Source organism: Ascidiella aspersa, chromosome 2, assembly GCF_963924565.1.
Source record: "Ascidiella aspersa chromosome 2, kaAscAspe10.2, whole genome shotgun sequence".
NCBI lineage: Eukaryota > Metazoa > Chordata > Ascidiacea > Phlebobranchia > Ascidiidae > Ascidiella > Ascidiella aspersa.
In genome coordinates this window covers 9380027-9396779 of record NC_139448.1, presented here as the reverse complement: position 1 = coordinate 9396779, position 16753 = coordinate 9380027, and the positions used below count along the sequence as shown (strand labels likewise).

Sequence of the window (16753 nt, the reverse complement as noted above, 5' to 3'; positions counted from 1 at the left end):
TCTATTTAGAAACCTTTTTTATTGTTAATACATATTGTAAAATATTTTACTTTGCAGATCATATATGCACACCGCACATTATACAACCGCTCACAATAAATCTTTCGATTCGTTACGTATTATGTGCTCGTATTTTCGTGTATTACGTATATCAGTGGTCGGTAACCGCCGGTCCGCAGGGAGTTCGTTACCGGTCCGTAGCATGGGTTGCCAGATTAAAATTTTAATGTAAACCCAAACCGTACGTAAAATGCCAAAAAACTAAGATATAATTCAAAAACAATTAGATGTGGTTTTCTATTCAAAACACATTAACTTTTGTTTAAAGTTACTCCATGGTTGATTGGTTTGATAAAAAATCTCAATTAGTATTAAGAACTCGTGAGGTTCAAAACAAACAGGTGCTGTGGCCATGTAAGATGCATTTCAAAATGATTTATTATTTTGATGTTCAGGCAGGAAATTTTTCAAAACGAACGTATGCGTTTTAATTAGTTCATTAAAAAAAAGGTTGTAATAAATTACTTTTACTGAAATTTTGTTTTTTTAAAGCCGGTCCGCGGAAAATTTGTAATTTCAAACCGGTCCGCAGGGCCAAAAAGGTTGCCGAACCCTGACGTATATCACCATTTTTATTTGTATATATGGATACATAAGAGGATAAATAACCTGTGTTCTTTCTATTTGGAAATGTATTTTTTACTCGGTGAATGTTAACCCGAATATGACAAATTATCGTGGTTAACTTAGTTTCTAACCTACTACCGCAATTTTAGGTCATAAACTAGTTGGTAATGCATGACAGTAGTATACTTTTTGGTCAAAATATTGGGTATCGGAATCCCAAGTTTCTGTAAAAGTGTAAAGTAAACTAACAAACACAACAATAATCCAATCAATCACAGTAAATAACAATTAAACCCCGTGCTATGCTGTTACTTCTCAGAAGATTTAAACCATTTACATTGCAAATGCCTTTTGGTTTAACTTTTAACGTTTGCCTTCCGTGCGGTGGCGCTAAGAAGGCACAGTCTGCGAACTGCCCATATTTAATGGCGTAACGTTTGGGGAACCGCCCCCTGAGTTTGAGTCAATGTGTCGAGAATCATTATGAAGACGGCAGTTAACCACAGGCTGGGTGTTGAGCATATTCTTACATTGTGTATATGTTGTCTTTTAATGGATATTGGTAAGTCAATTTTCCGGCTAGAAATTTAACTAAAAGGTCTTAAAAGGGCTTAGGTTTTCACTCGTTAGGTTCTAATCTTTGAGTTTGGCAGTGCTTTAGCTTTTATGGAAGACGTACTGTTGGTTAACGCTGGCTGACAGGCGCAGGCTGTAACTGGCACATGCTTTAGGTGCTCGACTGCTTACATAAAAATAGTGTGCCGGTTTATTGAATACAATACGTCTTGAAAAAATTTTTTGTCTTAAACTAGACAAATTTGAACATTTAAGTTTCGTAATGTTGTTCGATTTGAGTGCGATTTTGCTACTCTAGCAAATCACATGGAATCAACGTATGCTGTCAACTACGAGTCTAATGGAATTTTTGAGGAAAAAACGGAGTCTTATTCGCCTCGGATTTCTTGCGGTGACGCTTTGTACTCTGTTTGCCGTTTATAATATCGACAAAGTGAAACCGCATCTCCAAAAGGAAAAGGAAGGAGTTAATACTTTGCAGACCTTGTTAAGCGACGTTTTGTTCACAGTTAAAACTTGTAAAAAGAATCACGGAACCAAGTTGGAGATAATTCTCAACACGTGGTTTAAGCACATTTCGAGGGACCAGGTTAGTTATACCAATATAACCATAAAAGAGATTGGCAAGAACTGTTTAAATGGTTTTATTCGTGAACCCCTTTTTAGTCTCGTCCATGTCAAACGTCCTATACCTACAAAGCTGCACTTTGCTCGAAGTAAATCTATTGAAGAAAAGATGGTATAAATACATAGCCTTGTCTAACCCAGTTCAAGATAAGCCATGTTTTAATGAATCATTTTGTCTAATGACATTCTTTATTTTATACAAACCTTACGTTCACTTCTTCTAAACCTTACGTTCACTTCTACCTAAGTAATCAAGAAAGAATTGATTGGTGCAATTTATAATTGGACTGTATTAATTTTCATTCAAATAAACAATCAAAAGTTCCAAACTGAAAGTTGAATACTAATGTTGGCTTTTTAATGGTTAATATATATCATCCGATATTATTGTGGGAAAATATCAATTATTCGTTGGGGATATTACTTACAGATTAAAAATCACTGGCTTAGGCAGATGTCATTATAATACTGCTCTTGTAGATCTACTTTGTCACGGACGAGAACGATGAAGAATACCAACGCAAAAGCGGCGGTCGCATGCACAATACAAGCTGCGGGAAAAGTCACGAAAGGTTCGAACGCAGTGTAGCATGTAATTACACACTGATAGTGTTACACGAATTTCAGGTGCCCCACTTATCAATTTGGCGAAAGCCAAGCGCTACCCGAAATGCCTTCAAACTGTATTCAATAGAGGAAATGTAGATAAAACGATATACTTCACGAAAGGGGAAAATAAGTGAAAAGAACAAAGACGTTGCAAACGATGTGATATAGAAACAAAATCGCACGCACAAACGATAAATATTCCGTGCAACAATAATAAGCGACACTGACAGCCCTTTTTATACAATTGCCTACATAATTTCGATACCTATATTCTAAATCAGTGGTTCCCAACCGAGGAGGAATTCCTCCCTAGGGAGGAATTTTATGAGTTCAGCAGAGGAATTTCATAAAAACTAAAAAAAAAATACGTTGAAAATGTTGCCGAGCATTTTTGTATATAAATTGGGGATGTCTATTATGATTTGGACCCGGCTCACATTTAGAACTGGTTGTAAAGTGTTCTGAAATTGACCTCCCTAATTATAAGCTCTACTTGTAAAAACTGCCGCATGTCACATTTCAAAGGGTAAAATTAATCGATTATTGTCGTAACAAAGTCCATTGTTTTGCCATATTTGTTTTTTGACAATCTGGCTGTTGCTTAGTTGCTTAACAATTGAACAGTTGACAGTTAGTAAACAGTATGTGTAATGAAACTAGATTCTTAGTTACATATTATTATCTAGTGTAGATTTTAGCTGTAGCCTAAGTTTTAGTCAAATACTACTAGTATTTAGGAGACATGGGTAGTAAAAAAAGAAAATATAATGAGATATATATTTAGTATGGATTTACAGCAATCACTGAAAGCGGTGAGGAAAAGCCACAGTGCGTACGTTGTAATAAAGTACTCTTCAACGACTCAATAAGACCAACGAAGCTTAAGCAACATCTACAAAATAAGAAAAAAAGTGTTTTCGAACGTCACAATAAAGCTCTGAAAATGCTGAGACTGGATGCTTCTGTTGAATTTTTTTAACGGACTTGTTGAAGCATCGTTTTTAGTGGCACTTGAAATGGCAAAGCAGAAAACGTCACACACTATTGGGAATATATTGACCAAGCCTTGTGCTCTAAAAATGGCAGATGTAGTACTTGGAAAAAATGCACAAAAAAAGCTAGCGGCAGCTTCGCTATCCAATAACACGATTCAAAGACGAATCAAAGATTTGTCTGATGATATAAAAAGTCAGGTAGTGCAACAAATCAAAACTGATCCGTTTGGTCTTTTTGCCATCCAGCAGGATGAATCTATTGACATATCTTCATGTGCACAGTTGATGGTGTTTGCAAAATATGTTTTCAATGGTGCATTTAAGGAAGAGTTTTTTTTTTTGCTCTCCTCTTGAAACGACTACAAAAGCAGCAGATGTTCTGAAAGTTTTATCCTGTTTTGTGGCTGGGAATTTGGATTGGAAAAATCTTGCTGGCTGCTGTACTGATGGTGCGCCAGCGATGTTGTGGTGCCATTCGGGCTTTCAAGCTTCTGTAAAGAACCGATCTCCAAGAAGCAAAGGTGTTCACTGCATGTTGCACAGGCAAGCCCTAGCTTCCAAAACATTACCTGAATCACTTGATAAGGTTCTACATAAGATGATTCCAATAGGTAATTTCATCAGGAGCTTTGACTTCCCGGCTTTTAAATACATTCTGTGAAGATTTGGACTAAGACCACCAGGTGCTTCTCCATCACACTCAAACTCGATGGCTATCCAAAGAAAACGTTACGCGAAGAGTCTTTGAACTTAGAAGATAATTAAAGGAATTTTGTAAACTTAAGAACAAGATGGAGTATTATTACTGTTGGCTAGATGATAAACAATGGATACTCTCTCTTGCTTATTAAACAAACTCAACCTACAGATGCAGGGTAGAAATACCAATATTATTAAGTTTGTTGATGCACTGAAGGCTTTCAAAGCTAAATTGACTAATTGGAAAAGAAAAATCGAAATACAAAATTGTGCAATGTTTGAAAAACTGGATATGCTTGTGGATAGCAGAGCAGATAAAATGCCAGAGCTAATTAAAAAAGGAATTTTAAAGCATTTGTCAACCCTTGAGAAGGGAATTCGAAAGATACTTTCCAGAGACATCTGATAAAGGCCAGGACGAATTTTTAGAGCAAAGAATGACTCTTCGGCAAGGCAAGTGTATCAAGAAAAACTTCTTCAACAGTTCTGGATGGAAATAAAAGATTCTTACCCCAAAACAACAGAAACAGCTTTTCGCATTCTTATTCCTTTTGTGTCGACTTACCTATGTGAGTCAGGATTTTCTGCTCTGTTGCAGATTAGGAGCAAACCAAGAAACAAACTTGATGTTGAGGATGACTTGCGTTGTGCACTGTCACAAACTGCGCCGCGTATACAACTACTTTCAGAGCGCAAACAAGAGCAAATTTCGCATTGAGTTGTAATGTGAAATAAATATATTTCAAAATGCTATAATTTTTTACGTTATATTTGTTTTTCGTGGGGAGGAATGAATAGTTCGAAAATGGGCCAAGGGAGGAATGTAACAAAAAAGGTTGGGAACCACTGTTCTAAATAATGTTTGACTCACTTTACAAATTTCAATGATCAAAGCGAAAATAGTTTAAATCGCTGTAGGAACCATTTTATAGTAATAACTAATGCGATGTAAAAAAATCGCGTTTAAAATGTGCTTTTTTTACAAAATAAGATGAAAAGACATTATTTTTTCAATTTGAAAAAACGTTTTCAGTAATTCGTTGTGTCATGTTTGATGTACATTATGAAAGCACAATTAACGTGCACAGTTGGACCAAAGATACCATACGTATAGTTGTAGTTATGTTATTATTGGCAGCCCACGCAATAAACAGGTTATTTGCGCTATCCCTGTTGAACTTAAACTCCGTTTTTTATTATTGGGCTTCTAGTTTACGGGGGTGGCTGGTATCCGCTCTGCGGCACAGCTCCCACATATACAAAAACGACCGCCTTTGTATACGTGGGCCTTTGTATTCCAAAGCGCTTATTTTTTCAGGCTGGTTTACCTTCGCATAACGAGTAAATTTTCTAAAAAGCGCCCCACTGTCCAATGACAGAGATTTCAGCGACCGATCAAGCTGAACGACAAGATTTCACGTTTGTTAAGTTTTGCTCGAAACGCTCTTATATACAGTTTGAAAGGGGTTATAATATTATTGTCACGTGTATCTGGACATCGTAAATGTTAATTGATTTTCTTCCTTAATTCTAAATTCGTTTTCATTTCAGGAAAGACTTGTGCTGCAAAACTGGCGAAGAATTCGATTTGTTTCTTCCTCATGCGAACAAAAAGTAAGTTTGTCATACTTTTTCGTTAACAAATAGCATACCGAGGGCTTAATATAAGAATGAACGCCCCAAATTGGCACAGCTGCTTTACTATCAAGCATCGGCCAGTGTTGTAAACAAGTCATTATAAAACGACTTAAGTCCCAGTCAAGTTATTTGTAAAATAACTTAAGTCCAAGTCAAGTCTTTTCGAACAAATAACAAGTCAAGTCCCAGACAAGTCATAATTGTAACAAGTCAACTTCAAGTCATGTCCTTGTCAAAAAAGAAAACGTTAAACTATTAGAATTTTTAAACTCGTATGACTATGAACAATAACTGAACTAAAAAATAAGGAAAACGGAACATATAGCAAGCAATTTGTTTTTTGTACAAAAATTGGACAAATAGCTTAATCTTACCAAAAAAATAGTTGCTTTATTTCAAACCCAAGTCATTTGTTCAAAAGACTTAAGTCAAGTCAAGTCACTTGTCTGAAATACTTAAGTCAAGTCAAGTCATTTTGCCCAAATGACTTAAGTCAAGTCAAGTCATTTAAAAACAGTGACTTAAGTGCACTTAAGTCAAGTCATTGACTTAAGTCATTACAACACTGAGCATCGCGACCATCAACGAAATGAAAACCACAAAAAAGGAATTTTTGCCCACACATGTTTTGGCATGGGAAGGTTTAAAGATATTTCTGTCTATTTTTTGTGAAAAACTTTGTTGAAAATCGGTTGCTTTTATAATGGTCACAAACCCAGGTTTTCGTGCCGAGTTTGTAATTATATCCCCACTTCTAAAATCAGAATTGTGCAGTCACCAGTTTTCTACAAAGCAACCAGTTGTATACATGACAGATTACTTTCCCTGATCCTTAGAGATAAGACAAGGTGTTTTGTGCCTTTCGTTTACCATTTCAATTACACAAGGTGGTGGTGCCGTTTCGATGATGACAACTACGTGAACGTGGATCATCTACTGGAAGTACTTAACCAATATCGGGCAAGCGATTCCATCTACCTAGGCAGAAAAAGCGTGCCATTTCACAAGGTGATGAATTTATTAAAACATGTTTAAAATTTGATAATGACTTTCAAAGCCGAAAAGGTCAAGTTTCTATTAGAAATATAAGAATTGCGCCCCACCTTTTATAAACAAAAAAACTCAAGGGTTAAAAACCTGAGTAAAACCTTTTATAAATGATGTTTTAATTTACTTCTCAGTCACATTACCTAAAGATAATACAAGTTCGGAGCGAAACATATTTAAACAAGTTGATATCGATCTACTCGACCTTTTTGGTTTTGAAATTCATTATCAAGCTACATTTTACAGATCTGTACAATGTACCTAGGTGAAAAAGATTTACAACAGTTTTAGGTTGGTATAAAAAGGAAATTAGCATATGTCACAATGACTTTTAAAACTAACTGTTTTTTTTGTGCTAGTAGTAAGTTTGTGTTCAATTTAATACAAATAAGGCTCTACGTACATTCAGTCGTACAGGCCTTGCCTTAAAGCGTTAGATTGCCCGAAATATTTTATTTTACAGCGATGGACGAATAAAGGGTACCAGAAATATGAGTTTGCGCATGGCGGGGCAGGATTGTGCATTACAAGGACCCTGTGGCAAAGAATGAACCCGATTTGTGGGTAAGATTAGGTTTAGGTTGCGATTTTTGTAGCCAAATAATTGCGTAACCCTGTTTGATATTTTAGCCTTTGGATCTATTCTTTACTCTTTTCTATTGTTTACTTTTTTCTGACGTAATAAAAAAAAGCAGTGCAAACGAAAAACTGGTTGGTAGCAATCAATAAGAAAGTAAAAACAACAACAGGATTTAAAGCGAAATGCGTAAATATAAGTTAAAAAGTATATGTCACTAAAAGTGGGCCATCCTACTGCCCAAATGTTGGAAGATGTAACCAGATGTAATGATGTAATGTAATGGCAAGATGTAATGGTGATGGTAAAGCGAAAAGGGAAAATATAATTGGAGAGGTTGAAAGAAAAGAAGATAAGACAATCTGCTTGCCAAGTTTGTACAGACAAATGAGTTACGGACCCCTAAGATCGCTGTTATTAATCAAGTCTGTTGTCATCCACAGAAGGTGTAGATTTTGAAAAAAATATTTTTCAATTCCAAAATCGAAAAATCTATTTTTATAGAAATGGGACTTTCGTGAACGCGTGTGAAAACCTGGCTTCTAACACAGACGATTGCACCCTCGGTTACGTCATCACCTACATGCTGAAGGTTCCATTCGTCGAGTCGTTCCGATTTCATTCACACCGTGAGAAGCTGGAAACGCTTAACGAGTCGGACTGGATGAACGCGGTAAGAACTTTGGAATAAAGCATGCCAAGCAGTGTTGTAAACAAGTCATTTTGAATTTGAAAAGTCTTTATATAAAAAAATAACTTACGTAAAAGTCAAGTCCTTCGTAAAAACAACAATCAAGGCCTTCGTAGAAACAACAAGGGGTGCGGGCAAGATCAGTTGTCCCCCTCCAAGATCCGGGCCTGGTGCCGTTAATATATCGTCAACCGTAATTGAACAACCGCAGAAAAATTAAAAGTTGCTGATACATTTTTTGATAGTGTTTCTGTCTAATAGAGACCACCTATTTATCACGAAGTAGCCTACCTATAGTAAAACACAAATTGAAATAAAAGGCTTCATATGCAACTGGCTATTGCGACATTTATAGGCCTATACTTTGTTTAAAACAAGTTGTTTTGACCATCCAAATCAATTGGTTAAACAAAATGTAGAATTTAAGTTAACCCAAGTTACTTTTAAACTAAGAAAAACTTAAAACACAACCAAATTCAAAGTCATATTAAATCGAATACACCTGATTTTAACTGTAGTACAGTGTTATTCATGCCACAAACTCGAAAAAAAGTTTACTTTAATATTCGTCTGCAATATAAATGCGGATTTAATAATGTTAAAAGTTGTATATTTAGTCAACTCTTAAGTTAGAACCTAACTTATATTGAAGCACAATCATTTGCATTTTGCTCTAAATCGTGCAATCGGACAAATTTGACTTATCGAAGTTTCCTAAGCAGATTTTTGACCGATCGTGTTTCATCTGACTTTTACAGGCGACCTTAAGCTATGCGTACAAAAACACACTACAGCTTCCACCCTCGATCAACACGTTCAAGTTTCAAAAGGATCGCAGCCGAATGCTGTCGGTACACTGCTGGTTGCATCCCAAAGATCCCATTTGCCAGTCGTTGAGAGATTGAGCTTCTGTGCAACCTATGTGCTCCCTCGACCGCTGTGGGAAAATTGGCTGGTTAATTGCTGTAAACGTTTTTTGGGGAATGATAATTGTTGACCAATTCGGCTTAGCCCAGTGGTTTCCTACCTTTTTACCTGTGCACCCTTTTAGTCGATATTCTAATCGACTAATTTCCACCTAGAAACTTATTTTGCTAAAATATCGTTACATTAAGATTTTGATGTAGGTTAATTCTTAGAACAGAAATTAAACTCTCGATTATAAGCTCTAGCCTTAGCCTATTACCAACGACGCGGTAATTGCAGAACATGAAATACTGACCAGAGGGAAACATTTTTCTGGGTCCAAACACGAATCTACTGAATTTTTATTTGTAAAACTCACCAGGAAAAAATGGAGATTCCCCTCTTGCCAAAACAAAAAATTCCCGTCTTACCGATTCCAAATTTAAAGGTACTTAGCAGCATATGGTCGTATTTTTAAGAACTGTTTGATCTTTTGCTGAATAGAAAAATAGCTCTTTACGCTCTTTTTAAAAATCATGCCCTAATCCTGAGCATCAGCGTCAGGGTAGAAGTGAAAATTTAAGCTTACCAATACGAAGTTCATAACATTTATTAACAAGTAGGCTATATTTTACATCTTGTTATTCTAAAAAGTTATAATATTTGTTAGTTTTAACAAAAAGTGGCATTGACGTGTCTCATCCCCAAGTATCCTTAAGTTTTACCTCTTTGGTAGTTTATTAATTTTTACGACTTTCTTCAATCATTGTATTTTAAAACTACTTTCAAATTAATTTTTGTCTTAAAAAATCGTGACAAAGTTCATAATTACGTTAACTTTTTTTAAAAAAAGTGACCAACAGTGGTACTATATACAAACTTACCTGATGATATTATTAACCTGTTCTGGCCTCATATATCCACATTGTTTAACTCTTTTCAGAGTTCATTAATTGTTACGACCTTTCAGGTTTTTTTTCCACATTTTCAAGGTGCAAACTTGTACTAAAATTCTTCATCTAAGTCGATTGACTTCTGCACTTTATACGCAAATATAAAATCACTTCATCGTAAAATGTTGTTCGATTTGTATTTTCTTTATTCTAGTAATATCAGTAAGGCTGATCTAAAACAAGCATTAGTCGAGCTGTCGAGCTTGGTGTATGTTACATTTTTAATTATTTAAATCGTACCAGTGGCACATGAACATAATTAGTAGAATCATCATGCAAGTTAAGCAAGTAACACAGCGAAACCTAAAATATGCTAGCTCAGGTTTAACGATTGAACTTTAAAAGTACTTTGAAAGAATTCACAACTTTCAAAGATTACAAAATACAGATTATAAATTACAGTAAACGAAAGAAAACATTCTCGAACATTAAAAATTGCATAAAAGTAAAAGCACCGAACTGGGGAACACATAAAACCCAGATCTGAAAAGACAAATTTGCATTGTTGGTAAAAGTGTGATTGTAGTGTAAAAATTTGCGATTAAAAAAAGCGGATACGCGGTTAGTTAACGTGTAATTTGACAAATTTGCATTGTTGGCAAAAGTTAGTAAAACATTTTGCGATTAAAAAAAGCGGATGCGCGGTTAGTAAACGTGTAATTTGACAAATTTGCATTGTTGGCAAAAGTTAGTAAAACATTTTGCGATTAAAAAAAGCGGATGCGCGGTTAGTAAACGTGTAATTTGGCGGCAACAGAATTATTACACGACATGCCGAGATTATATACAATAGCAAAACAACCAGAAATTTTATAAAATAGTTTGAAGGTTAGTGATCGCCAAACGAAAGAAACAGAGAGCAACGTATACACATTAAAATATATACTTTTTTTCGAACAAACCCAGGCGAATTGAACGACAAAAAGTCACTAATCGAAAAGAGGTTTGTTTTTAGAATTGATTTGTTTTACATTTTAAAATTTTCCCATATATTTCCGGGCTCCTGTCAAAAAAACAGAAATATGCCTATAGCACCGCGACCATGTGAGTATTGACAAAAGGAGGTGATCTCTAATCGTTTAGCGTTCCTCGAACTTCATCTTATAGTGATGAGGAGCGTAGACCACGCCCAATATCCCATCTGTTATAGGAATGGGATTGTCTGGGTCGGGTAGGATTCTAAACTTCTGCAAGATGGTGGCAACGAAGACGAAGACCTTCAACAACGCAAAATGTACAATTGTTAGCATTAGTAGGACACAAAAGAGAATGTTGAACGGTCCCCCAAATTTCTCCAGCGGTTTCCCCAAATTTGGACTTGCAACTACAGTAGAAAAGTAATGGTTGTTTCTCGCTATGTCTTGTCGATAATACGAATATAGCCTACGATCAATAGTTCACGTTCGGAAAAAAGAATAAGTGGAGGTACAGCTAACAGCTGAATCAAAGAGTTATTCACAAAAGAAGTGCACCTTCGAAACTCGTCAATGTTTATTTCTGATTTATGGCGCATAATGATCAGTTTTTACGTGTGAAAACATAACAAGCAGAAGCCAACAAGCACACTTTGTTTGATTGTGCAGCAAACTTGTTTGGCGGCCGTGTTGGGCAGGCTGTTTGGTCGCTGTCACAATCATTTAAGCTGAGCGCTGTCGAATAATTCATACAATTGCGGTCTCTTAAAACTACTTAGCGGTCACCCAAACCAAACCTTAAAAAAAACCTGCATGTGGACATCACGGATTTTAATTTAGGACATTAAGATTTTAACCTTTTTCAAGTTAAAGAGAGGGCAGAGTGGCAATTTTAACCGCGTCTGAATGCAACACAAATGAACCCCGACGACATAGAGAAAAAATTGAAAAGAAACACATGTATTTATACGTGAATAAACTTTGTTATGCGTCAGTTTCACAGATTTAATTGTGTTTGGTTATGATATAATGTAGCAAACATAAAATAGAAGTATTCGTAAAGTTTCCTTTTTTATAGATTTTTTTGTTACAAGAACACGACAACTTTATTGCACGTAATAAAATAAATCTGAATCTGACCATTGGGTCAATAAAAGGTTTTTAAAGGCTACGAGGTTGAATGCACCTGAGCAACCATAATACTGGTTAATTAGAACTTGGATGGCTGACCACCTATAAATAACAAGAGTCGTGTAGAAAAACGCTATCTGTCATGCAGTTTAATATGTCGGGCCCAAATTTGTAGAGGCACAAATGAATTCTAAACCACTCGACCACATTTTTGGTCGAATCGAAAGAGAATGCTGTCCCAATCCTTTTGCCTTTGTTCAGTCTTACATTTATTCCAAAAAAAGAACAAAGCCTAACCTCGATTCTGGCCAGGTTTTCGCCCAGGCAGTTGCGCTGACCGATTGAGAAGGGAATAACGTAGGGCGACTTGACAAACTTGCCGGCAGCGTCAAGGTGCCTGCTGGGCCGGAACTGGTGCGGATGCTTCCAGAGGTTTGAGTCATGGTGGATCTTCCACAGGTTCGGGATCACCTGCAAGCGGCGTCAAGATTTTATTATTATTATTGTTGCTTTAACGACAATCAGGTGACAGTCTTACTACTGAAGAATACCTTTTGTCCTGACACCATTTACAGCAAGTAACGCACCAGTATTGAGGGACAACACGTTATCAATAACTCACAATAAAATTTGTAAACTGTTACGATTATAAACTTAACAAAAAATATCAAAAACGCTACAGTTAACAAGCAAACTATTTTATGTGGAAAAATTCAACCCTCTAAAAAGGTCATTTACTCAAACGACTTTAGTCGCATCGGCAAGTCTTTCAAAAACATTGATTTACGTAAAATGATGTCATTGACTTCATTCAGTACAACACTGATATTCTTTCACGAGAACAAAATGTATAATACTAGTTGCCATAGAAACGTCAAATGCTCAATGTAGCAAAGTCAGTAAAAACGAAGTCCACATAACAAAACCGTCGCTCTCACAAATCTAGTGAAAAAATAACTAGTGCTGTTTCCCATTTTTTGACAACCAGGCTTATTTTAAACGCTTTTTAATTCTTTACCTGGGTGTTCTTGGGTATCTTGTAGCCCATCAGTTCCGCTTCTTCGGTCGTACGTCGCGGCACGCTCAAGGGCACCACCGTGTGGCAGCGGTAGACCTCCTGAACGACCGCTTTCGTGTAAGGTAGGTCAGAGTTGATGCTCAGACGACCGTCGCGCCCTGATTGTTTACATAAAGTGGTGCACTTTTAAACATTTTTTTAACAATGGGAATTGATTGACTGCGAATTATGTCACAGACTTAGTTATGAGTTGCCATACCAATACCCAGGCATAAGACCAGCTAAAAAGAAAAATTTAAAAAATAATATTGTATTACAGGGAACACAGTTCGATTCCGTTTGTAGTCTACTCTATATCCTAGAATGTTGCTTTACCCGCCGTTAATTGACAAAAAAACAACTAGGAATAGCTAAAAGTACGTCACCGATCTCATAAAATTACATTTCAAAACGGAAACTAAAATGTATCATTGATGTTGTTACACACTTGGCAACGATCAACAAAACCACATGGTGATGACAGAAGCAGCACGATTGCACGTTCGTTAACTATTGACAAAGGACGACAACTGGACAAAGTGTACCGTTTACTGACACTCTGCATCGCCAACAAACTTAATGCACAGTCATTGCTTTAAAACAACATCGATGTCAATAGTGATGAATTGAATCAAGAAGTGCACGTACAAACGTTAACACAAACGATTTTAAACAAACAAAGTTTAACATTCACATCCTACTTGGTCTATTTACATGACTTCTGTAAAACTTTCATTTTATACCAGACTTCTTTCTATTTTGGCCGTGGTCAAAATCTGTATTAATAGAATAGTAGTATTTTACCTGCAACATTGTCGATTTCCCTCTGAACGCGTTTCTGAATTTCAGGAAACTTAACGAGCTGGATAAGAGCCCATCTTACAGTGGTGGTGGTTGTTTCAGTTCCTGCCGCATGCATGTCTTTTAGGTACTGGCACAAATGCTTTATCTATAATTATAAATGCAAATATTTGACCGCATAAGGAGTTATTGGCTTAAATTGCCTAAAAGCATTGAATCTTGGTTTCTTTATTTCTGGTAATTTTTGATAAACACTTAAGGTCACGTCCCTTGTTTTGCTCTTTCCATGAATCTAGTTTGGTATATTTAAAGAACATTTTTACCTAACACACAGGTTTTTAGAGTAAGTGTCATAATAAAGTCGTACATCAAATCCAAACTTGTTGTCTTTCATTTCTTTTAGGTAAAGATCAGTTATATCTCTTGGGTGGTTTCTGTCAAAGACTTCTTCATGGTCGTTAAGAATTTCCATCATCCTAACTAAAAATAAACATAAAAATAAAAAAAAAGCAACAAAATAACTACCAAAGGAAACACTTAAAAACATTACCATCCCCTTCATGCTTTGAAAACAACAAATGTTTATAATTCTTAGAAATGGGAGGAAAAAAGCGACTCAATGGAAACACAGACAGCATGATGTAAGCAAATCCATCTTTGCGAAAGCTATAAAAATTAATATAGAAAAACGAATTTACAAAATAGTAATACAATTTAAAAAAACTTTTTTTATGTAAATGATTTCCAACTTTGTTTAAAGATTATCATATATTAAGTACCTTTCAATAGTTTGTAAAAATGCTTCATCTAACTTGTACTTTGACTGCTCAGTTCGTTCGCCAATAGTTATGCTTGTTATAACATTGGCAATTGCCAGAATAAGGACTTTCTACAATAACATTAAAATGTTTTTTTACAGAAATTTTTCAAATGATATTGAAAATATTCAATAACAAAACAGTGTAAATATCAAACCCATAAATAAGTGTTTTACTAGACTGTATTAGGGTTAACTGAATAAACACCTTACTTTATCAAACGTCAATAAATTCCTATTCACAATTTTAATTTCCACATACTTCGACAATAAATGGCTCTCCCTTCTTGCTTCTGATCACTTCACAGAAAAGGTTTGCTTCTTCCTGAACACTTTGCTCTATGTTGTTTCCCAATTGTCCAGCACTATATTGAGTTATAAAGTTTCTAGATTAATAGTCAAGTGGTATCTACCTTTATATATGTGTTTTTGTTCTTTTTACAATGTTAAACTTAGTTGTTTGCCCCTACAATTTTTATTTTAAAAGGACAAGAATCGAAATACTTAAAAGCAATTGAAATATACCTTCCAATAGCCCTTAATCCAAATCTCCGATGGATAATCCATTTGGCCATGTCATTCAAAAACACAATTCCTGAGCTTTCAGTTGATACATCAGTGAAAAAAGTTGTGTACCTTCCATTAAATTTTAGTGCTTGTTTCACAAAGGCCTATATTTCCAAAACAAATAATTAGTGTTGTATAAAACTAACCATTGGTTTAAAGAACAAAGTCCTCATTAATCTGACCAACCGTCTCAATGGCTTCATAGCTGCTCAAAATAATAGTTGGACTGCTTCCGAGTTGAACGTACATAACTGGACCATACTCATCTGCCCATTTGGCAAAAGTTTTTTCTGCTCTTTTGTCGATAAATGGCAGGCTTCCAAGAAATGGCAGAGCAAAAGGTCCAGGGGGAAGAGAAGATTTGGAGAAAAAGTATTTTTTAACAAGGAAAAGAAACACGACTGTGGTTGCCAATAAAGCAACATTGGAAGACAACCAATTCCACAGCAGGACTAGCACCATATTTGGCTTGCTGTTGTTTTATTTGTTTTACAAAAGCCTGTCAATCAAAAAAGATTGATAAACAATTAAATAATTCCCACTATAAAACAATTATATATTTGGAAATTTATTTGCTAAAGTTAACTGTTTAGCAGAGCACTGCAAATCTACAAACTTTCGCATTTTGTTACACATTGAATTTAAATGCCACCCATTACATGTTTTAAAGCTAACAAAAAATAAGAGAGTTATAATTTATAATAATATTTAACTACAGGTGTTTGTGAAAACAAATTGAAACACCCAAATGTTACAAAAAATATGTTACTCATTGACTCAAAATTTAAACCATTGCTTTATTACAGGTCATGAACTTAATCATTGAATGGGCTGGATTTTACTATTGTTAGTCAAATCACGGTCTGTCACCGAAATTTAAAAATGTCTTTAGTAGCAGTCAAGTTATATGTACAATAACTTAATTCCAGGTCAAGTCCTTATAAAATACATGACACTTTGCATCGCCAAGGTCAACTCCCAATCCAAGATACCTGTTAAAGTCAAGTTCCACTCAAGTCAATAGGTAAATCATTGATATAAAGATATAACAATAAACAATTGAAATAGGTAATCGTCCGAAAGTGAGCAATAATTAAACTAAAACCAAACAAAAAACCACATGTAGCAATCTAATCATATTAAATGCAAAAAATAAATTAAATAGCCTAATTTATAATATAAAAAAATGTTAAATGTAAAGACTTAATTACAACCAAGTCCAAATCAAGGCATTTGAAAAACACTTATGTGCGCTTTGACACAAGCCCTAACCACACTGCTGAAATTACAACTTTCTGCAATTCATGATTGCATGTGTTGCTCTCGATGAAGAACAAGTTTGTTGACATTCGTTCCGCTTCAGTTGGGGCGCCCCGCTAAGGTCTTTGCCTAGCGACCGCAAAAACCACGTGGTTAAAAGCAAATCACTTGATTGGCGAAACGTGCAAAACAAGTTTGCCCGCCGTTTTTTGCTGGCAGAAAGGTAGTTTGAACCGTTTAAACAAAAACTACGCAAGATTT

The 16753-nt window shown here is 35.5% G+C and overlaps 2 protein-coding genes across 2 annotated transcripts; one reads left to right on the top strand and one right to left on the bottom strand.

Moving 5' to 3' along the window:
• The first annotated feature begins 1444 nt into the window (after positions 1 to 1444).
• LOC146163482 (fringe glycosyltransferase-like) lies at positions 1445 to 8991 on the top strand. Its single transcript, XM_083380519.1, has 7 exons — positions 1445 to 1792; positions 2311 to 2402; positions 5685 to 5747; positions 6659 to 6779; positions 7282 to 7382; positions 7900 to 8068; positions 8845 to 8991. The coding sequence occupies exons 1-7, from the start codon at positions 1523 to 1525 to the stop codon at positions 8989 to 8991; spliced, it is 963 nt and encodes a 320-aa protein (XP_083236645.1). The 5' UTR covers positions 1445 to 1522.
• A 1149-nt stretch (positions 8992 to 10140) lies between these two features.
• LOC146163481 (cytochrome P450 2C30-like) lies at positions 10141 to 15724 on the bottom strand. Its single transcript, XM_083381822.1, has 10 exons — positions 15419 to 15724; positions 15191 to 15336; positions 14928 to 15030; positions 14628 to 14737; positions 14399 to 14514; positions 14216 to 14328; positions 13852 to 13996; positions 13009 to 13166; positions 12288 to 12461; positions 10141 to 11162 (listed from the first exon to the last, which is right to left on the bottom strand). Exons 1-10 carry the CDS (start codon positions 15692 to 15694, stop codon positions 11025 to 11027), a joined length of 1479 nt encoding a protein of 492 aa, XP_083237948.1. The 5' UTR covers positions 15695 to 15724; the 3' UTR covers positions 10141 to 11024.
• Between the last annotated feature and the right edge of the window lie 1029 nt (positions 15725 to 16753).

What these genes read in the sequence shown, in the direction of transcription:
- LOC146163482 (XM_083380519.1), top strand. Translation starts at nt 1,523, where the DNA reads ATGCTGTCAACTACGAGTCTAATGGAATTTTTGAGGAAAAAACGGAGT. An exon ending in AGCACATTTCGAGGGACCAG is followed by an intron (nt 1,793 to 2,310) that starts GTTAGTTATACC and finishes CTGCTCTTGTAG; the next exon opens with ATCTACTTTGTCACGGACGA. An exon ending in AGAATGAACCCGATTTGTGG is followed by an intron (nt 7,383 to 7,899) that starts GTAAGATTAGGT and finishes CTATTTTTATAG; the next exon opens with AAATGGGACTTTCGTGAACG.
- LOC146163481 (XM_083381822.1), bottom strand. Translation starts at nt 15,694, where the DNA reads ATGGTGCTAGTCCTGCTGTGGAATTGGTTGTCTTCCAATGTTGCTTTA. An exon ending in GGATTAAGGGCTATTGGAAG is followed by an intron (nt 15,031 to 15,190) that starts GTATATTTCAAT and finishes AACTCAATATAG; the next exon opens with TGCTGGACAATTGGGAAACA. An exon ending in ACAACAAGTTTGGATTTGAT is followed by an intron (nt 13,997 to 14,215) that starts GTACGACTTTAT and finishes TTATAATTATAG; the next exon opens with ATAAAGCATTTGTGCCAGTA.